This window comes from Pipistrellus hanaki, assembly GCF_964339955.1.
Source record: "Pipistrellus hanaki genome assembly, chromosome: 4".
NCBI classification, from domain to species: Eukaryota; Metazoa; Chordata; class Mammalia; order Chiroptera; family Vespertilionidae; genus Pipistrellus; species Pipistrellus hanaki.
The window spans coordinates 57,419,201-57,442,743 of record NC_140506.1 but is presented as its reverse complement, the minus strand read 5'-3'; the positions used below and the strand labels follow the sequence as shown (position 1 = coordinate 57,442,743).

The window sequence follows — 23,543 nt, the reverse complement described above, 5'->3', positions numbered from 1 at the left end:
TGTTATTAATAAATTAATTCACATATTTAGAACACTTTTTATTTTTCAACCTGTTAAACAACAGTGAAGTACAGTTTATTATTTTTTGGGAAAAATATTGTTTTGTTATGCCTTACTTGTAATGTACAAAATAGTGAATCTTGACTGATAAGTGTTAGTTTCCCCCTGTACAAATGTGAATTTGAGAAGAGAAAAGAAGTCTTAAATTACTACAAAACAGGGCATGAGTTTAATGGAGGAAAGAAAAAAATGTAAAGGAGTATTTCTGAGGAAATTGATCAGAGATACCCCTTTTAATTATTTGAGGACAATCAGAATTCCTTTTCCAATGCTAACAATAATAATAATTTGTTATTCCATAGCAAGTTTCACATTTTTACTGTTGACAAATTCAATGAGAATGCTATGTTATCATTATTTAACATAAAGTCAGGTTTCTTTATACCAATTACTTTAATAGACCAATCTATAAAACTGTTAGCACTCTATTGTCATATATTTTTCTTAAAATTATCTCCAGTTTTTAAGCCTCTGGCAGCCCACTCTACATCAATGGTCTCTGTATATGTAAATTATAAGAATCAGGAGCCTCCATTATGAACCAAAGCTGTTTTCTCAGTTTCATTTGGAAGTTTTGGAATCTAGATCAAGTAAAGATTTCTGGAGGATGAATTTGCCTAATTTCCTAGGAATAGCCTAGTTTAGAAGATAGTTCATCAAGAACTTATTCCATCTCTTAGTGTGATGAGAGCAACCTACTCAGTACTGCAGTTAACAAAATCATGATTCTTTTATATTTTATTTATTTTTTTAACTTTACTTTTATTGTTGACACTATTACAGATATCCTCATACCCTCTCCCCGTTTGCCCACCTCCACCCAGCCCCTGCTCTCGCTTCCATCTGGCCATCACCAAACTGTTGCCTGTGTCTATGTGTCATGCATATATATTCTTTGGCTAATGCCTTCACCTTCCTTCATCTAGTACCTCCCTTTCCAGTGAGGATAGCATCTTTAAATAGAAAAATCAAAATGCAAATAGAATATATGTGTGGAGAGCAGCTATAGCATTTGGACAGGTTCAAGCCTCAGACTAATGAGAGGGCACGGTCCTCTCATGGCAAAGCCACATGCAGGTCCCAGCTTTGAGGGCAAAGCCCTCCCAGCACAATTATAGCCAAAGGCTATGGTTGTAAGCTTGACCTTATGGTCTGAATCTGTGGTCCCAGGTGGCTGAGTGATGTAGGCTGTGTGCTGCCAGAACAAAGCTTGATAGAGTTCTCAGGTGCATATAATTAAGTAGATTTGAAAATCTTGAGAACATTGTAAACATCTTGACCATGCCCTTGTTTTGCCTAGTGCAGTGTTTCCCAAACTTCTCTCATGATGAGAATCACCTGGTGGAGTTGTTAAAACACAGATTCCTGAATCCCAACTAAGAAGTGCTAAACTAGAATTTTTGGGAACATATAGGTAAAATTGTATACTTAACTAGTGCTCTAAGACAGATGTTATATACAGAGCACTAAGTTAGGTATGCAATTTTACCTATATGTTCCCAAAAATTCTAGTTTAGCACTTCTTAGTTGGGATTCAGGAATCTGTGTTTTAACAACTCCACCAGGTGATTCTCATCATGAGAGAAGTTTGGGAAACACTGGCCTAGTGGAATCTGACTAAAAAATAAAAATTCAGCTTGCAGGCTGTGGCACTGTATCTCCAGCCAAGAACAGTGACCTACATAGCCCCAACAACATTCTCTTGTCTGTCTTCTTTAATCCTTCACCGCCCTCCGCCACTTTTGGTTCAATATGATAGATCAATAATATAGAATTAATATAGATCTGGACATGATTCAATATGTTATATCATAATATAAAATATAATAAATATGAATTAATATAGAGCTGCTAAATGTAAGAAAAGTTAGTTTTATTGGTGCATAGGTTGATTATGCAGATCACTCTTATTCTAGAAAATAAATTGTAGGGGAATCAAACACGATTTATTTTCAAAGGACAAACAACTAGTACTACTTTAGATCTTGGAAGACTCTAACGTCTAACTTGGTTTTACAAACAAGTTATATTTTAACATAAAAAACGAAATATTGTATGACCCAGGGTCCATAACATCCAAAACTAACAAAGGCTTGACCTATGTTGCTGTGGGGACCCAGTACTGACTGCTGAGGGGGCTGCAGATCAGGCCTGAAGAGAGGCCTGGAGAGAGAAGCAGGGTCTTATCCATAGCCTCTCTGGCAGCTGTTGATCAGCTCTTGCTTCTCTCTTTTGCTCCTGGCCTGGCCAGCAGCTGAGCCTCTCTTTCTCTTAAGCCTCTGCTGGGGCTGCTGATCAGCCCCACCTCTCTGATCAGACCTATTGATAGGCCCGGAGATGCTGACTGGCATAGAAACCAACCAATCAGAGCCAAATCTGGGTGAAGTTTGAGGAGCCAATGGTTGCTTAGGAGGCGAAGCTTTTGACAATGACTTGCATAGAAACCAACCAATCAGAACCAAATCTGAGTGAAGTGCGAGGAGCCAATGGCTTCCTAAGGGCAGAGCTTTTGATGCTGGCTGGCATAGAAACAGACCAATCAGAACCTAACTGGATGAACTGCCAAGACAGAAACTAAGGTGGGGTTTAAGCGCAAAAGCTGTTTGGTGTAAGGTGTAAGAAAGGGGTTCAATTTTTTAATGACTGGTTTGGCAATAGAGTGCATATGGCTGGCTATCAGTCCAGATAGAGGGATTATGTATTTTTTGTCTGCCAAGAGCATCTCCTGATGAAAAAGGCTTTCTCCACCATTTAAGCAATCCTATCCTATATAACCTATTTATACTACTTCAAGGGTAATATGCTAATTAGTTCAGGTTGACCAGCCCTCTTCTGGATGTCCAACTTCCTTCTGGACAAGTCATGGTGGTAGGGGCGGAGGCAGAAGCCATTAGGGGCAATCAGGCCAGCAGGAGAGGGCATTTGGGGGTGAGATCAGGCCAGCAGGTGAGGGGAGTTGGGAGCAACCAGGTTGTCAGGGGAGGGCAGTTGGGGGTGATCAGGCAGGCAGGCAGAGAGAGGCTATCAGGCAGAGAGGTTAGAGGCAATCAGGCAGGCAGGCAGAAGGGTTAGGGGAAATCAGGCAGGCAGGCAGGTGAGTGGTTAGGAGCCAGGGGTTAGAAAGGTTGCAGGCTGGGCTGAGGGACTCCCCCCCCCCCCCATGCATGAATTTAGTGAACCAGGCCACTAGTAAATTATAAATCAGGGTGAAGAAGTAGAGAAAAGGAGAATCTGTGAGCCCATCCCAGCTGCCATGCACCGACCTTTACCTTGGAAGTTTAGTGGCCCTGAACTGCAGAGAAGTAGCTTGCTATAAAGCAGATTTCCATTTAATATGGTTAAACTTTAAATGACACATCATCCTCTCAATGCTCCCTTGTGGGTTGGCCTTTTATAAACTGCCCTATTTGCTCTGGGGAGATACCTCAAACCAGCACAAAGGACTTTCTGATCTAACATGAAAATAATGAATTGTGTTTATAATTGGATTATTAGCCAATGAAGATTACTGAGAAATTCAGCATGACATTTCAGTAGAGCAGTATAACATAAAATTATATCTCCAAAAGCAAAATACCCCCCATGCATGTATTCCAAAAAAAAAAAAAAAAAAAAAGCTTGACAATTTAAATTATATTGACATAGCGAGTGTTTTTCAGATGTACAGTATTTGTGTTTGCATCGACATGAATAGATCAAAGAATCAACTGTTTTGTATGGGCAAAAGAAGCCTTTTACTTCTGGCTAGATAACTGATATCCACATTGTCTGTCTTTATGATCCTCAGTGATTATTATAATGTTTATGTGACAGTCTAACAGCATTCAAACAAAGTTTTCATTAATAATGTTTCTCATTATTCATGAGCTGAGATGCCAATGTAGGTCCACTTTTCTCATTTATTTCCTGGATTTGTTATTAATCCTTTGATCCTCTGAGCTAAATATAAATATTTAATCTGTATCTAGGGTAAATATATCAATTATACTTTGCTGCATTATAGTACAGTGAAAAAAAAGTTAACCTTAGATTAGTAGACCTGAGTTTTAGTCCTGTCTCTTGCTGCCTAATTTTGAATGTCACATAACCCTTCTGAACAGTCTGTTTAGCAGTTAAATAGAAATAATAGTCATTCCGAAAGGACTTTAGGGATATTTAAAGAAGGTAAGTAATATGAAAACACTTTTGATACATTCATTATCCCCTAATATTTCATTTCATGCTAGTTCACATATGAATTAATTCTTTCCAGATAGAGTCTTGCCTAAAGAATTTCTGTCACCGTACCTGACACATATCTTCTGCTCAAGTTAACCAAATTAGGCAGCTTACCCACTACATTTCAGAACTATCTCCTGCTCTCTACTGCCACTGTCACAATCTTGGTTTGGGCCATTATTTTCTCACTAGAGTCCTAGTGCATGAAAATTCTCATAGTCCGGGAGCCCTCAGGGGTGGGAGGCGGCCCGGTGATCAGGGGAAGGCGACGCCCCCATCACACCTCTGCTGCTGCCACTGCCAGCAGCACAGACCTTGGCTGGTCCTGTTTACCTAAGCCTTGGGCGGCCCTGGCCAGCTGGGCAGTCACCATCTGAGGTTTTTCTGTGCCTTGGGCTAGCCCTGGGTGGCTGGGCGCCCAATATCCGAGGCTTACCTGTGCCTCGGGCTGGCCCTGGGCAGCTGGGAGGCTGAGGGAACTGGGGGACTCCAAAGGCAGGCATGCAGAGTGGCCAGGCCTGCCTAGGTGTGGGCCCGGCTGTGCCAGGCACCTGCCACCCTGGCAGGGCTGAGGGGACTGGACGCCACCATCTTGTGGCTGTGGGCACTGCCATCTTTGAGGGTGTGGCAGTCAATTAGCATATTCTCTCTTTATTGGCTGTTGTCACCGCTATCTGTGAGGGCATGATGGCCAATTAGCGTATTCCCTCTTTATTAGATAGATTCTTATAGCTTATTAATTGATTTCTTTTCCTTAAGTTTTCTTCTCCATAATTTGTTAGTCTCTGCTGCCAGGGCTGCAACATAAATGTGATTATACCATTCTCCTACTTAAAACTATTTAATAAGAACTGTTTTTTTCCTGGCATAGGTGTTGCAGACCAAATTAGGGTCTCACAACTTGACGAGATTTTAACAAAAGAACAAAGAGTTCCTGCTACTATAATTAATTACCACCAACACAATTAGAGAAGTGCCTGGTAGGGCTGAATGGAAGAAAACAATCAATGGCCTACCTATACCTTCTCTGATGAAACAGAAGTCATTGCCTATATTCTGCTCCACATTGTTCTCTGGAGCTTCAAAAATGAAATTCTGTAAGCAGGAGAAGGAACCCTTTTAGCAGACTTGCTAAAGCTTGGCTTTTCATATAGTCCATCTCTTCTGGGTATCAAAAATCAAGCATTGGCAAAATAAATACAGTCTTTAAACTAGTTTTCCCCAATGAAATGCTAACTGCCCTCTTCTCCATGTTCAATGAAGATTGAGACTAATCCTATATAATAAAACTCTAATATGCAAATAGATTGAACTGCAGAATGACCAGTCACTATGATGCACATTGACCACCAGGGGGCAGATGCTTAATGCAGGAGCTGCCCCTGGTAGTCAGTGTGCTCCCACAGGGGGAGCACCTCTCAGCCAGAAGCCAGGCTCAAGGCTGGCGAGCACAGTAGCAGTGGTGGTAACCTCTCCCACCTCCACAGCAGCACTAAGGATGTCCAACTGTAGGCTTAGGCTCACTCCTCCTGAGAGGGCGCAACCCAGGCTGAGGGCCCTCCCCACACCTCTGAGTGCATGAATCTCATGCACCAGGCCTCTAGTTTATTTATATTAGTCCTCCCTTTCTGGCCTCTTAATCTAAATTTGAGTTTCTCTTTTCTTTTTTTAATATATATATTTTTTAATGACTTCTGAGGGGAAGGGAAAGGGAGGGAGAAATAGCAACATCAATGATGAGAAAGAAGCATTGATTGGCTTCCTCCTGCATGCCCCACATTGGGGATCAAGCCCCCAATCTCAGCATATGTCCTGACTGGGAATCAAACTGTGACTGCCTAGTTCATAGGTCGATGCTCAACCACTGAGCCATGCTGGCTGTGCTAAACCTGAGTTTCTGATAACATTATGGTTAAATCATTATTTAAAATGTCTATCTTCTCCTTATAGAATTATTTATGTATTTATGTTTTATATATTACATTTATGTTTGGATCATATTTATAAAATTACGTTGATTTATCTATGTAAATTGTATCTAGTTTTTCTACTCACTGTCAACCATTTAACAGTAGTATTTGCAATTCCTAAGTTCTTAAGTATTATTCATTTCTTGGTTGGCTAAAATGTAGCTCTTTCTTGCAGATTTTTATTATAACCAGTATGAACCAATATTTGTTCTTTTGTAATTATAATTTATTTGTAGTTGAATATTATATTTGTGAAGCGATACTAGTCTTTATTGAAAGTAATGTATCTTGCAATCCAGGATATTCCTCTCTCTGGCCAAATACTTTTTTTCATTAAAAACTTTATTATTGTACATTAAAGTCTGTGTTTTGTTAATAACATTTTTAGGTTGGATTCTGTACTGGCTTTGATGGTCCTTGGGGAGGCTGCCAAATTAAACATGGCCTGCTTGAAAACTTTAATGGACATAATGAAAGATTTTCTTTTAAGCATTATGTCTGTTCAGAATCAGGTAACAGTATACTTATTAATTTTGGTGTACAAAAAAGACAAATAGAAACAATAAATTTTGGCACTGTTTAAAAAATTGTATACTATATTATGACTTATAATGAGCATAACTTTGAAATAATTTTAATTAAATATAAAACTAAATTCTTATTTACCATATATCTCAGTATGGATTGATAAATATAGATGTAGATAGAAATAGAGCTATAGAAATAGATTATATGTCTTGACACATACACACACATACATGAAAAGGATTTTAAATTTTATTAACAAACTCAAAATCATATAGTTATACATGATTTAGTTTCTCCTTTAAAAATATTTAAAATGTATCTAAAACATTTTTTGTTGTGGTTAATCCTTACCCTAGGATAGTTTACATTGATTTTAAGGGAGAGTGGAAGAGAGAGGGAAAGACAGACAGAAACATCGATATGAGAGAAACACATAGATTGGTTGCCTCTTGTGAGCCCTGATCAGGGCCTGACCAGGGAGGAGCCTGCAACCAAGATACGTGCCCTCGACATGAATAAAACTTGGGACCCTTTGGTCCACAGGCTGATGCTCTATCTACTGAGCAAAACCAGCTTGGACTTTAAAACATTTTTATTGTTATTAGATTTTATTAAAATTTACATTTTAGTGGGGATGTAATCATTTAATTTATTGTTAATCATTGAGTTTGTTTATAATTAATCACAGTTAATTACAAATGATGTTAAACAGATTCTCGTGCAAATAAAGATTTTATGTATGATGATTTCTTTAGAATAGTTTAATAAATTACATTTTTACATTTTTAGGGTAAATGTTTAAATTCCTTTTCTGAAAATATGTTCCTTTCCTATGAAAAATGTGTAAATGTGCCATGGTTTTGTTTATTTTTTTCTGATATGACTCATTTAATTTCCTTTCTGAGCAAAGTCAGATTCATGTATCTTAAATTATCTTAAGATTTGATAAGCACATGCTCCAGAGAATCTTGTCTATTCAGGACCAAAATTTAGAAGTGAGCTTTACATAAAAATATTCTTTTAAAATATATGGAAAATAGAATCTCATTGGATTAATTTACATTCCATTGATTGAAAATGAAGTTGAAAAGTTCTGCATATACTAGTTAGCTGCTTGTGTTTCATATTCTTTGAATTAGATTTTATGCAATTTATCCATGTAAAATCTGCCTTTTAATAAGTACATTTAGAAATATTAGATTATATAAATTTAACAACTCTATAAAATTTAAAGATATTTCTTATAAATACAGTATATAGTTCTTGTTATGACAGAATAAGTTTGGATTATCTTACAGCTATTTTCTTATTTTAGAAAGAAAATGGCTCTGTTGATTTTTCCTGGGCCTGGATTATTGTCTACATCTATATAACAATTCTTACAGAAATCTGTTTGTATGCAGCCATTTCTAATTTGAGAAAAGCTGCTTTTATTGGTTTCTGTGACTGTAAAAATTCAAAAAAATATATTTTGCCACTGGACAAATCAGAACAACAGCCAGAACTGAAGGAAACAAGTTTTTTAGGTCTTTTGGACTATTTCTCTTCAAAAATTTCACATGATTGTAAGTAAATTATTTTTCAATTCGATAAATATTTTAAAAATGTCTTCCTTTCACAAAATGTTAGCATTTTAAAGTTGGAAATAATTTTAAATTCAGTAGGGGTTTCTATAAATTTAGGAATAATATTTTATAAAATGGAAATTTTTTATCAATAATTTAAAAACAACTGAAATATGGAGTCAATTGATTTATGATTCAAATTATATTCCTTGAAAACAAAAGTTGATCTGGGAAAACTTATGAAATGTACATAAGTTTCTTTTATTCTTTTTCACATAAGGATTTCTCATCTATATTCTCTACTGATTCTCTTGTTCTTTTCCCACCCGGAAAATTTCTCTTCAATATGTCACGTAATTTAGTACATTCTTCACATTGATGTCTCAAGACTAAAGGCTATTTTGCTAATGTTGTTTATGGGAGCTATAAAAATAAAATACTTTTATTTTTAAAATGATACTATAGGGACAATATACATTCAAAAGTGTCCTTTTAGTTTGACTAAAACTTTTCTTTATGAGTATGATTGTAGTAGGTATCATTATGGCCTGTTATGTATATGATTCTCACTTCCATTAAATTATGAGATAATTAAGATGGAGAATCATGTCTGAATTATATTTATATTTAACCCAGCAGATAGTATAGTGTGTGGCATATAGTAGATGATCAATTAGTTGTACTGGATTTATTATGTAATTAAACAAATCACTAAATTTAAAATATAACTGCAAGATTTTTGCTTCTCTACACTATCACAATATTTTAGTTCCAAAAACCTTGCATTTTCTATCCCCTATGCTGGGTACAGTTTTCCCCATTTCCTTGGATGGTTAGTTTTCATCATATCTGAGCTTGAATATCAATCTTCTCATAGAGGTCTTTCTACATCCATAGTAGTTTTCTTCTCCTAGGCATTGTTGGTCACATTACCATCTCCTATTATTTTTTAAAACTCATGAACTGATATTGTTCTGTTTACTTTCTTAACTAGATATTGTGTCATGAAAGTAATAACATTGTCTTTTTCTTTTTAAAAAATGTATTTTTTTTCATTGATCTCAGAGAGGAGGGGAGAGGGAGAGAGAGATAGAAACATCAATGATGAGAGATATCAATTGGCTGCCTCCTGCACACCCCTACTGGGGATGGAGCCAGCAACCTGAGCACATACCCTGACCGGGAACCAAATAGGACAGGCAAGTTGAAAATCTTTCACATGTGTTCAATCACTAGAACCACAATGGCTGGGAACTTTTTTTGTGTGTATATAGAACAGCAGTTGCCACATAGCATTGACTTATTAAATACTTGTTAAATGCCTGGCTTACTGACTGGTGCTTGACCATTGGTTTCTTGGCATTGATAGTTCCTTCCACTCTATACATCATGGCATTTCATAAAGACAGTGTTTTAAACAACATCTTACATTAAAGTTACCTTTCAGTAATACATTTGAATTTGTGGTGTCAAATTAGATTTGTCAAAATTATAAAGGCTGTATGTACTTATTTATACTCATTTAAATAAATAGAAATATTCATATTTTATAATCACAGGTGAAAGGTAAATATCTAGACTGGAAATTAAAGGCTTCCAAGGAGTTCAAACACTAAAATAGAACTACAACAAAAAGGATCATAATATTGGTTTTCAAACATCACTATTTCTTGATAAATTTTCAAGATTTACTAAGAATTTTATTTTGGTTCAGCTTTGTTACTGTCTGCTCTGCTTAGCTGCAAAGAGACACATTTTCTCTCAGTATATTTAAAGTGACATCTTTGATAGCTGCCACAGGGTCACTCAAAGCAGAACAGAAGAGTGCTTTATGCCACAGCTTGGTCCCTGGATGAAGAGTTTCATAGCAGGCATGCTTCTAGGCAAATGTCTAGATGTGCATGTTAGAATGCATTCTACCTTTTATGACAGCTGTAACACATCCCATCTGTTTTTAGAATGTTTTTTTTTCTTTGTTAACTGTCAGTCAATTGGATGTAATAGATTCTTCCACCAAATTTTATTCATAATCAACAGGTGAACTGCTCACTTTTAAAATCAATGGCATTTTAAAATTTTTTTGAGTTTTGAGAACAGTTCTCAGAATATACTTTATGGGCTCATCACTGGTCTTGTGGAGTCTAAAAGCAAACCATATTCTGTTCAATGATTTGAATACTGTAGGGTTATAAAATATTGTTCCTCCATAAAAAATAAAGTATATGAAGGAAAGTGGTTTGGATATATTTTTATTCTTTTCAATGTAAAGGATTTGGAAGCCTATAAATAAATTTATAAATTGGTTAATATCCACAGCATATTTTACTTATCATATTGTTCAAAACCCTTTATTTCAGAGTTTCAGAATTCTTCAGTTATTAAATACTCATATTATTTCTTTATTCATATTTAGTTCAAGCCTTATTTTTTTCTAGTTACAAATCCATACTTTCACTTTGCTATTTTACTTGAAAATTAGCTATAATTTTATGATGAGCTACAGGACACTAAAAATTAGATTTCCCTCACACTCTACTATGTCACAATTTCCAAATAATATTTGTCTTCTTTCTTTCCAGATAGGCTCTTCTACTACATAATTCAATTTTTGCAAGTGATCTCATTATTATTTCAAATTTCTGAGCTTAAAAATGTGTTTTTCCTTTACATTTCATTTCTTCCTTTTCCAAAGAAGTCTCAGATCTTCTCCACAAAGTCTTAGGTTTCTCCTTTAATCTCCAATCTTCTGCTGCTCATCACAGAAAAGAGCTGAAATACCCCACAAAACTCCCAGTTTATTGCTTGAATAGTATTTTATTGAATAACTATAACAATACTATTTTGCTCAAACGTGTACCATTTAATCTGATTCCATTTATTTGTACTTGTTTTACCTTTCCCATTTTTAATATGAACTCCACTACAGCTCAATATGAGATCCTCATTATATTCCTTTTCTTTCTCTCTCCTTATATCAATCTCTCTGCTGGGAGTCAGTGGGCATGAGTGAGCTTGGTCCTTGCTGGGTCCCTGAGAAGATGGGACCACCTCCAGGACTGTGGTTGAACTAGTCTGGTGCCTGGTTATGGGACTGTTTCTGGGTCTGCAGATCTCATGTCTGTTACCAGGAGTGCAAATGGATTTGGCTCCCACCAGGTACCTGAGCCTCTTCCTGCCAGGTCCAAGGGTGGGTTCTTTATGGGTGGGTTCCTGGGTAGACAGGCTGCCTCTGGATTATGGTAGAGTGAAGCTGGGTCAGGTCACAGAGCTGCTTCGGTGTCCACAGTCAGTGTCGACTTACCAAGAGCACCAACAGGCATGGGTGCTCCTGGATCGTTTGGTGGATAGGGTTAGTGGCAGACTGTGGACAAGCAGGGCTGAAGTTGAGTTCACAGGAGTCAGGGTACTTCCATGTCCACAGCTGGGACTACATCACTGGCGTCAGGCCTGATACCTGGATCCAAACATGCCTTATCAAAGTGGCCCTCCTCAGACTTGGCTTCCCCTGGTGTTTCCCAACCTCCTACCTGGATCCCAAGGTTTTGCCAAAAAGCATATTTGCTATTGGGTGACTGCCAAATTATATTTCTGGGAGAGGATGAGGATGGGGGAGCTTTCTATTCCACCTATTTGCTGACATCATTCTCTCTATATAACTTCAAACATAGCAGTATACTAGTTTTAACTAAGTGTTTATGAGTGAAAATTGTATTTTTAAAATATTGACCACCACCCAAAGTCAGGTCTCCTTCCGTCACCATTTATCCTCCCTTTATCCTGTTTTACCTTTATACTATTTTATCTCTCCAACCCCCTTTCTCTCTGATAACCACCATATTGTTGTCTGTCTATGAGTTTATTGTTGTTGTTATTGTTTTTGCTTAATCCCTTCATCTTTTTCACCTAACCCCCCAATCTCCCTCCCCTCTGATGGCTGTCAACCTGTTTGCTGTATGTATGAATCTGTTTTTATTTTGTTTGTTAGTTTAATTTCACATTGTACAGTATACAGTTGATGAATTATAGCATTTTATACTTGAAACCTATATAGTTTTATTAACCAGTGTTATCCTAGTAAATTAAAATAAAAAGAGATTTGGCTACTTAATTATATCCTCATATTTGCAGTTTATACTTTCTCTTCTATAGTATGAGACAACAGAAAAGGTGGAAGGTGTCTTAAGTTTGGAAGCTGGACATACGTTGTCTTCCATTTCCAAAATTTGTACATATTTTCTCTTCTGCTTCCTCCTCCTACCTTCTAGTCTCTTTCTTTCATGTGAATGGCATAGAAGGTGGGGATTGGAAAGAAAATTACTTATTTAAACTGGAGAGGCTGGGCTGCATGGGACACAATTAGATCAGTCTTCACCTGACTGCGCAAAGGTAGGAACTTTCAAACCAACTTGAAGCTCACATTCTCTTCTGTTATTCTAAGTATAATATGGACTACATAGCAGGATTGTAATGTGGACTAGAATAAGGGCATCTAGTAGGTATGCCCAAGTATTATATTTATAATAATAGTGATGATGATTGTTAGCCTGAATCATAAAATTCTATTAATAGATTGAATTAAGGAAAGTTGAGAATTGTGACTTTTCAAGAAGGGCATTGAGGAGTTCCAATATCACATGGGCTACACCAAAATTTGGGGTGAAAGTACAATAAAGAATTTATTTAGCTTTAAAACTCTTCCATCTCCATTTATGAACCTTTTCTTCCTCTTGCTCTCTTCCCCACTTCAGTTGTACTCACTATTATCATGGCTAATTAAGTTCATATTCCCTTTAAAACTCTATTATTTCATTTTCCAAATTTATTTATCCCTTCACTACCTAAATTAGAATTCTCTTTTTCTAAATAGTATTACATAGTAATATACCATCAAAGTAAAGAATAAAGAGAAACTTCTTTTTTTCTGTAAGAGAAATGCATATTTAAAAAGTATAACTGCATAATTTATATAAATTGCTAATTGGTATTTAAGTTTTAGAAATGTCTTAGACTGTCTTTTCTGGATTCATTATTTTCTTTCCATTATTTCAATAAACTTTGTATCTGTTATTAGAAAAAAAAAATCTTACAACCTATAATTAGATCAGAAATTTTCATTTGCTGCTCACATTGTTTTCAAAGTTTTCTTCTTGGTTCAAATGCTATGTTTCATAGATTTTGGTCATTCCTATAACAACCAATGATTTTTCTCCTGTCTTCTGATACTATATAATAAAGAGATAATATTCAAATTGACCATCACTCCAACACATAAGATGGCTGCCACAAGATGGCCATCAGGGGAGAGTAGTTGGGGGTAAACAGGCCAGCAGGGGAGGGAAGTTGTGGGGGTGGGGGGAAGGGGGGACCCTGGCCTTAAAGGGAGGGCAGTTGGGGGCAATCAGGCCTGCAGGGGAGGGTAATTATGGGGGACCCAGGCCTTCAGGGGTGATCAGTTCTGGGTGACCAGGCCTGCAGGGGAAGACAGTTGGGAGTGACCAGACCTTCAGGGAAGGGCAGTTGGGGAGGATCAGGTATATAAGAGAGGATAGTTGTGGGGGGGCAGGTTTGCAGGGGAGGGCAGTTGGGGGAAACCAGACCTGCAGGGGAGGGCAGTTATGGGAAACCAGGCCCTCAGGGGAAGGCAATTAGGGATGATTAGGCCAGCAGGAAGGGCAGTTGAGGGGGTGGGGACCAAGCTGGCAGGGGAGGGAAGGCAATTGTGGGGGACTGGGTCTGCAGGGAGGGCAGTTGGGGAGGACCAGGCCTGAAGGGGAAGCAGTTGGGGGTGACCAGGCCTACAGGGAAGGGCAGTGGGAGGGGGGCAGGCCTACAGGGGAGGGCACTTGGGGGCAAGCAAGCCTGCAGGGGAGGACAGTTAGGGGTGACCAGCCTGGCAGGGGAGGGCCGTTAGGGGTGACTGGGCCAGCAGGGGAGGGCAGTTGGGGGTGACAAGGCCTGCAGGGGAGGACAGTTAGGGACAATTGGGGTAGCAGAGGAGCAGTTAGGCATCAATCAGGCTGGCAAGGGATTGGTTAGGGGTGATGAGGCCAGTAGGCAGAAGCAGTTAGGGGCAATGAACAGGCAGGCAGGTGAGTGGTTGGGAACCAGCAGTCCTGGATTGTGAGAGGGATGTCCCAAATTGGAGAGAGTGCAGGCTGGCCTAAGGGACACACCCCCCATGCATGGATTTTGTGTACTAGGCCTCTAGTTTATTATAAAAATTCACCATGGTGGTCTAAGTATTCATATTGCCTTGAACAAATTCCTCTTTACTTGAATTCAAAAGATTTTTTTAGTACCTAGTTTACAATTTACCTGTTTAACTTTGAAATTTGATATTTGAAGCTTAACTTTGAGGTTTGATATTAGTGAGGTGAGGTGCAGTTCATTTTTTTTTTTTATACAGTTAGCAATTTTAAAAGAATATGTAATTTTTTTAAATTAAAGAAGTAAAAGCACTGAAGACTGAAAAGCTCAGAAAATCGGTTCATTCTTTTTCTACATTAGTATGATGAATAAAATTATTGTCTTCTCAAACAATATATATATTTTTAATCCTCATCAGGGGATATTTTTCCATTGATTTTTAGAGTAGAAGAGAGAGGAAAGACAGAAATATTGATGTGAGAGAAACACATCGATTGGTTGCCTCCTGCATGCACCCCTACCAGGGCCCGAACCAGAGAGCAGTCTGCAACAAGGTACCTGCCCCTGTCCAGAATCGAACCCAGGACCCTTCAGTCCACAGGCCAATGCTCTATCCAATGAGCCAAACTGGTTAGGGCAGATTATTTCTTTTTAAACAGGTGATGAAGTCATATGGATTGGGTACTACGGCTTAGTGTACAACCTTGTGAAAATGTCATGGGAACTTCGAGGAGATGAGGAACAGGATGGTCTTAGAAACCTCATGTGGCAAACATTACGGAGAACGAAGAATCATGAAAAAGATGAGCGGATCCAAAATGCAATAAATATAGCTGAGGTAAGATAAAACTCTGGGGAGTCAATGGGTATTTCTATCATCAGGGAGCATTTGTCTTTTTTAAGGAGAAAGAAATATCCACATTCAATGAGCGTCAGTGACACAGTTGAGAACATGATTTTTAAATTTTAATGTTGAACTATTTTTAGTTAAGAGGGTAGGCAATCTTCTAATTAAATATTTTGAAGAGGAGTTGATTTTTAGGAATAGTAATTATGTTACTTTGGGCTTGTGCCTTTGAAAAGCATTTACCATGCATTCCAATTGTGAAGGTCTGTGCCTAATTTTCCAGCTTCCTTATTAGTAGTGAATTAATTCACTTTCAAAAGAGTCTCCATTTGGATAGTAAATTATTTAGTTTTCTTATTTATATGTATGTACTTTTTCTTTCCAGAATTAGACAATATAAATTGCAAATCTGGACACAATAACACTAAAATAATTTTCTTTAAAGTTAAAAATGTATTGTACAAGTTCTTGTTTGTTTTTTTTTCCTAGTACTATTTGAATGACATAAAAGTAATTATGAAATTAGCTATATATTTTCATAAAATACAAATATTATTTTCTAGTGATGCTTTGTCCATATGGTAACTATATTTCAAAACTATGCCAAATGATATTTTTCTTCTCTGTGTATTATTTTTGAGCCAGGGTAATTTGTTATCTTTACACACACTTTTCTCCCCACTATCACTAAATATTTCTGGTTCTTTCTAGCTTTCATAGATGCAATTATTCTAATGCTCTCAATGCCCTGTTTTCCAATAATAATTATGAGTATTAATTAATGTTAAATGAAAATAACGAATAAGGAATCCACTCTGCCTATTGACCATCAAAGCATATGGATGGGTTGTTGGCTACACAGAGTAGCTATATTCTACATTTTTAGTAGAAAACAAAATTCAACTCTGCTTTTTTAAAATAATAAATCTTTATTCAGATTATTACAGATGTTCCTCTTTCCCCCCCGCTAGCTTCCCTCCACCTGATTTCCCACCCCACCCCATGTCCTTACCCCCCACCACAGTCTTAATCTTCATCCATAGGTGTAAGATTTTTGTCCAATCTCTTCCCCCACCCTTCAGATCCCTTTTCCCCTGAGAATTGTCCACTCTCTTTCTATGTCCCTGATTCTATTATATTCACCAGTCCATTGTGTTCTTCAGATTTTTTATTCACTTGATTTTTAGATTCACCTGTTGGTAGGTATGTATTTGATGTCTTTTTGTTGTTCATAATTTTTACCTTTACCTTTTTCTTCTTCTTCCTCTTCTTAAAGAATACCCTTCAGCATTTCATATAATCCTGGTTTGGCGGTGATGAACTCCTTTAGCTTTTTCTTATCTATGAAGCTCTTTATCTGACCTTCAATTCTGAATGATAGCTTTGCTGAGTAGAGTAATCTTGGTTGTAGATTCTTGCTGTTCATCACTTTGAATATTTCTTGCCATTCCCTTCTGGCCTGCATAGTTTCTGTTGAGAAATCAGTTGACAGTCCTATGGATACTCCCTTGTAGGTAACTAACTGTTTTTCTCTTGCTGCTTTCATGATTCTTTGTCTTTTGCCCTTGGCATTTTAATTATGATGTGTTTTGGTATGGTCCTCTTTGGATTCCTCTTGTTTGGGGTTCTGTGCACTTCCTGGACTTGTAAGTCTATTTCTTTCACCAGGTAGGGAAAGTTTTCTGTCATTATTTCTTCCAATAGGCTTTCAATATCCTGCTTTTTCTCTTCTTCTGGCACCCCAAAATTCCAGATGTTGATATGCTTGAAGTTGTCCCATAGGCTCCTTATACTATCCTCATACTTTTGGATTCTTCTTTCTTTCTTTCTTTCTCTCTGGTTGGGTGTTTTTTGCTCCCTCATATTCCAGATCTTTGGTTTGACTCTTGGGGTACGTTGGTCTACAGTTGAGTTTGTGTATATTCTTTATTTCAGACAGTGTATGCTTAATTTCTGACTGGTCCTTTTCCTTTTTTTTTTTTTCTTTTCATTCTCATTAAGGTTCTTAAAGGTGTCTTCAAGTTTCTCAGTGGTTTTTAGAAGATTCTTGCATAACCTTATGTTCTGAACTCTGTGTCATCCAGTATTTTACTTTCCTCCATATCTCACATTTGTGACATGCTTCTGTGTCTCTGCATTGTGGTTGCCTCCCTGTGTTGATGGAGTGGCTTTGTGTGGTAGGTGACCTATAGGGGCCAGTAGCTCAGCTTCCCCCATCACCCGAGGTAGTTACTCTTGGTACACCCCTTTGTGGGCTGAGTGCAAAGTCTTGGTGTAGTTAAACCTTGATTGCTGTTGGTACACTGGGAGGAATTGATCTCTAGGCCAATTGGCTGTGAGGACCCTCTGTGTCTATAATGGAAGAACTGCTGCGCTGGAGACACACTTATGGGGCTGGCCTTATTTCCATGGGACTTTGGTGCTCACTGAGTCCTCCTCCCGAATGTGTAACTTATGGATGTGAGGAGTTGAAATCTGGTGCCTCACAATGACCACTTAGTACACTGGCTTCTGGATCTCCAATGGGGTGCAGTTCAGCTACTCTCTGAGGCCACCCTGCAGGAGCTATAGTGAGAACCACAGTCCTCTTCTCCCTGTTTGGAGCTTGGAGGTTTTGGAGCTGTCTGCAGCGGGTTGCAAGTTTGCTAGGTTAAATTGCAATAGAGAAGGCCATTCATATGTAAAAGCCGCTGCTTGGAGCCTAGGTGTGTTTGTAGATTGTGAGGGGCAGAGTCTCAGGGCGTCACTAGACTAGGGTGTGGCAAATGGCAATGGCTGCCAGTAAACCATCTCTGCTTCTCCAGCCACGTTCCCGTGTCTTGCATCCCAAAACAGCAAACATTTATTCTATGTGCAGCTCTGTAAGCAAGCCACTGTCACTTTTTGATCCAATGGCAGACAGTCCAGCTTCTCCCCAGAAATTGGATTTCAGAGAAATTGGGAACTTGTCTCTCTTTGGGTTGAAGAAAGCAATGGTTGCCACCAGCAGGATCCGCCGACAACCCGGATCCACCGCCAGCCTGTATTGTGCACGCACCCCCGTACCTCAGTTTTTCAGTGCTTGTGCCCTAACTGCTCTTTTCTCTTTCCATCTAGTTGTATAACTTCCACTCAGCCAGCTTTCCCATGGTTCTGGGTGGTAGGCATTTTGTCTTTTAATTGTAGTTTTGAAATTGTTGTGCACGGCAGTAGTTTAGATGTTTACCTACGCTGCCATCTTGGATTTCTACCCCAACTCTGCTTTTTAATCATAAGTTTGATTTAGAATATGGAATGCTGTGGGGACCCTGTTTAGAGTGCATCGGATAGTCAAAGCCACTCTAAGCCTGGGACTTATAATCAGAATGTTCAAGGCTAAGATACCATATACAGATCCAAGGACTATGTGCAGGTGCACAGCGATCTCACTGTCACTGTGCTCTTCTGTAGCCAAAATGAATGTTGTTATTATTGGCATGCGGCCTTCTTTGTCTAAAGAGTATAATACATGTCATTGACCAGTCAAAGGGAGGAGAGGAGCACTAAGATGAAGCTGGAGAGTTGGAGCTAAGAGAGAAGCTTGGAGGTAGTTACTGTATGAGGCTATAGAGAGTAGCCAGTATGCTGGGCAGGAGATATAGGAGAACCTGCTGAGCCAAAGAGGCTAGAGAAGCTGCTGAGGCAGATATCTTAGGTCCACTATGATGTGAGGTGGTGAGTCTAGAGGGCAGCTTGTAGCTGCTTAGATAATAGCTGTGGGTTCAGAGACTAATGCTGCTTTGTGAGAAAGATGTACATGTTAACCAGCCAGTATCCGGCTGCCTGCCTGCACAGAATTTGCTGTGAAGGAGTTGTTTTGCCTGATGGCTATATGGTGTCTGCAATAAAGACTCATTCTTACACACTAACAATCTCTCGTGGCTTCTCTAAAATTCAGTATCCTTGGAGGTCTAGCCCCAGGTAGAGGGGCTGGGACCCGGCACCTATAACTAGTGAGTAGAGGATAAAGGAGGAACTTGGACTAACTTCCCAACAGTTAGTACAGTGGGCAGAGTTTGAGAAGGACCTGCCCTGACACAGTCGGGAAGAATTTATTTATTTATTTATTTATTTATTTTTAATTTCTTTATTGATTAAGGTATTACATAGGTATCCTCGAGGAATATATCAACTCTGAACAACTCAGAGCCACAGTGCTGAACCCTGCTCCAGCTGTGCTCTGATGAAGACTATCCGTTTTTCTCTATATTCTAAGTTATTTTTTTCATGGAAAAAGATCATCAGAGAGCTGTCTACTTGAACAAATTGTTTTGGATTTCATGGACTTTCCTTTATGCAGCTGTGCTTCAGCTTGTTCCTTGGTTTTGAATTGAGGAGCACAAAAAGACATAGAAATAAAGCAGTTATTATATCTATTATAGATATGACCATGATATCACCCAATATCACCTTCATTAGGATTTAGGAACTAAATCCTCCTCAGTTTCATGTACTCTTCAAGCCTTACTACTGATTTTGTATAAGCGATTTGCTGGAGCTTAAAAAAAAAAGATTCAAAGTTTTGACCAATTTCTAACAGAAATAGAGAACACTATGTATTCATCTCACTCAGTCTTATTGTTTTCTTTTTGTTTCTTTTTCTGTTTTCATGACATTTTCAATTATTTATATTATTTCCTGCTTTTTTAAAATCTATTTTTATATGTGACTTCACATCTCAAATGGATTATTCTGTAAGTAAATAAACCAACTCAAATTTGTCATTTCTATAATTAGGATTCTATTTATATGGATATTTCCAGGGCTAATAATTTGGTATAAGGTAGTCTTTTCTTTTTCAGAAATTTAGTAAATATCTATAGATAACTACATTTGATATTCATAAGTCAGTTAATCAGACATTGCAAATATTTTTTAGAAGCTAGATCCAAGTAAAGACATTATTCAAGCATCAGCACTGAGAATAAAAGAATAAAAGCAAAAGCATAACCAGCTAATTAGTTTTCAATGCTCAGTGAGAAGACATCTAAAGGCTGCTTTCATTCATTTTAAATAGTAAATGTATGGTGAAGGCAAGTTTTCCTCAGAGAAAATCTAAATGAGAAATTTCTGAAACAGTTATATTAATTTAGGCACAGTACATATTTAATATAAGAAATAAGTTTAATTTTTATTAGGTACATTAAAAGATACAATTCACTCTTGTTTTATATAAAAGTTATTGCATATATAAATATGCAATTTATATGAAACTTGATTTAATAAATAAAAGTTTGTACTATTAATAAATATGTCATTTTTTCTATATCATTGGTAAGCCCATTACTAATTATATTATGTGCTACCATGTCTTGTATGTTTTTATTTTTTATTTTTTTTTGCTTTGAAATTTAGAAACAAATTTTATTTAAGAACTGAAATACAGTTCCTAAAATATCAACTTCTCTAGAAACCGTGGCTACACAATAATGCATTGCCTCTATCATGTTAGAAAGTGCATTAGACTCAAATACAAAAACCATAAGACAAACCACCATCCTTCAACAATTTGAGCAAAGATAGAATGCCTAAGGAACAACAAGGATGGGCTGTTTTACTTCAAGCACCATTAAAAAAAGAGCACAAATGCATGGATTTTTAAGTATATACATTAAGTTGAAGCTTTGGCACTAGAAATCAGGGCATTTTTATCACATAGCATTAACACATAATTAGAAAATTGTGTAGTGTCAAAGGGATAGAACAACCAGCATTCAAGCAATGTTGTCAACTATGCAAGAAAATGTTCTACTGAATGTTTCTTTTTTTCTTTTTTTTTTTCTTTTTTTGTCTAATTACTGCATACACTGGTAGCAACTTTGAAACGAGAAAAGGAACTGTACTCCTCCTTTTATTTTCTGTTTAAAACAAAACAGAAAAACTGAAACATAAGCCCTGTTAAAGACTAAGAACAAAAAGAGTGTTTACAGATACCAGATATGATAGTGAGTGGTCAGAAGACCCTCACAGGGCTTTGCAGTGGTGCTCAGCCGAAGCTACTTTGTAATCACTGGCAGTAAACAGAGATGCAGCATTCTTTGCCAGATATTTTAGGAAATCATGCAAATAGCCCAACAATAATGTGAGGATCTTCTCATCAAGGGGTGTATATGCCAGCATTGCCCCGATTCTTACGAATAATCTCAGTAGGTGTGGTGCTCCATAAACCTGGGACATGGGCGCATCAGGGTGAGCCAAGAGGATTTCAGCATACTGGGGCCTCTCAAATTTGTAGAGCAGCTGAGTGCCCAACATCACATTGAAGTATTCTTTTATTTCTGCAACCACTTCATTCACTGCGTATTCCTTATTGTCGACATTTCCCTGTGATTTCTTGCCGCTTGCATACTCTTCTAGCATGGCATTTACATTTTTCTTAGCAGGGAGTTGAAACAGCTGCTTCTGCCTGGTAACTAAGTCCCAGTCCTCAACAAGCCATGGTTTTAATTCTTCAGGAATCTTCACTTTAACTTCCATTCTATTCTTAAATGCATCCTCACTTTCAACAGTGGGATCAGCCCGGGCTCTTTTCTTCCGAGGTGGCTGAGGGGCTTCGCTGGTACTACCACCGTCCCCGTTTCCAGGAGTCTTCTGCTTGTTCTTTCTGGTCTTCCTCACGGATGCAGAAGGGGGATTCTCTGCAAAGCGACCCCCCATCTCCCTGGGAGGGCTGGTTCCAGATTCTTCTGCTGTGGACAGCTGTCTTCTTTTCTGATGAGGCCCCTCTCATCTTACTTCTCTGCATATTGCTTCTAGTTGGTTTTTTGAAGTTGTCTTCTGCAGATTGTTGTCCACGAGTTTGAGAACCCTGCTTTCTTGGACTCATTCAACCCTGTTTTTATTTCAACCAATAATCCTTTCTTCTTAGTCTTCTAAGAACTTGTAGTGCTTTCCTAGATGGAATTTTACAGGTCTTCTGAGAAGGTATGGAAGGATGAGGTGGGAGACAACCCAAGATTCTGTAATCAGGATCAGGCCTTCTGATCCTTACTCTGCAGCAAACTTAGCTTTTCTGATAATGGCCTGAAATGGGAAATCCACTTTTTCCCAGCAGCAGATGTGTGATCACCACCGTCCCTCCAACAGCCATAGTCTGTTTTTAAATTATTGTTATGTCTGTTTGTAAAATCTGATGGATAGAGGATAGAAGAGAGGTGAGATATCTAATAGATTTTAAATGAAAAACAGGTCTAAATAGATTCCTAAACATGAGCCCTTCAACTGACATACGCAATATAAACCCAACTGTTGCCTGAGTATCTGGGAAAGAAATAAAAAATGCCATATACTCACAGTGGCATAGTAAACAAATGTTAATTGATGTGCTTTGTTTGAAATACTTCCAGGGAGACTTGCAATGAGCAAGGCTCTTCTGTATAAGCAATTCAGCAGCATATGTTGGCACACCTAGGAAAAGTCATCATGTATAAATGCTTTATGCCATCTGGTATATGACCTAAAATATCAAAAAGAAATATGTACAGCTAAAATGAATAGGTGACTTTATTTGGAGTACTCATCAGGGAAAGCACTTTGTGGTTAACATTTCATGGTGAGATCTTTAAAATAAAATTTGTTTTCATTCATAACAATATTTCCATACTTTGAATGTACTCTATAAAGCAGCAAAATAGAACAAACAACACTATTAGTCTCTTTTCTCTCGGTACCTATCTCTTTCCTCCTTCACATATGCCTCCTCTTTTGATATAAATGGAAACAGTGTGGAAAGGGAGATGTATTTTTGGAACAGCAAAGTCCTTTTAAATACTTAATCAACAGGACTCCAATGTAACAAATATATTAAGATAATGAAATATTTGTAGAGCTTTTATAATGCACCAAGCACACTGCTAAGTATCTACATATATAAAACCCTAATATGCAAATTGAATGGCACACCACCAAACAACTAGTTGTGACGTGTGCTGACCAATAGGGGGCACATGCAGAACATGGCAGGCATTTGCAGCAGAGCACTGAACATGGTGGGCGGGCGTCAGCTGCAGTGGGATGGATGGGGTGAGCAGGAGCGCCAGACCAAGGTGGGTGCGGGTCTCTATCATTGGGGTGAACCGTGGTAATTACTGAAAATTCTTTGCTACCACAGACTTTGAGCAGTTAAATAATGTCCTCAAAATCAGAATTGGTACTAAGTGTCCTGGACACAGTTTAATTTGTTGTTTCAAA

At 37.9% G+C, this 23,543-nt stretch overlaps 1 protein-coding gene and 1 pseudogene across 6 annotated transcripts in view; one reads left to right on the top strand and one right to left on the bottom strand.

Moving 5' to 3' along the window:
* TMEM232 (transmembrane protein 232) overlaps positions 1-23,543 on the top strand; it is a 145,364-nt gene that overhangs the window by 44,797 nt on the left and 77,024 nt on the right. For all 5 annotated transcript variants that reach the window (XM_084882807.1, XM_084882808.1, XM_084882809.1 and 2 more), the window contains 3 exons: positions 6,637-6,760; positions 8,092-8,341; positions 15,148-15,326. In XM_084882807.1, the coding sequence (XP_084738933.1) occupies positions 6,637-6,760; positions 8,092-8,341; positions 15,148-15,326 (553 nt within the window). The remainder of the gene's footprint in view (positions 1-6,636; positions 6,761-8,091; positions 8,342-15,147; positions 15,327-23,543) is intronic.
* Positions 20,901-22,440, bottom strand: LOC311622075 (mortality factor 4-like protein 2; annotated as a pseudogene). Its single transcript has one exon. The product of its transcript is annotated as a mortality factor 4-like protein 2 (transcript).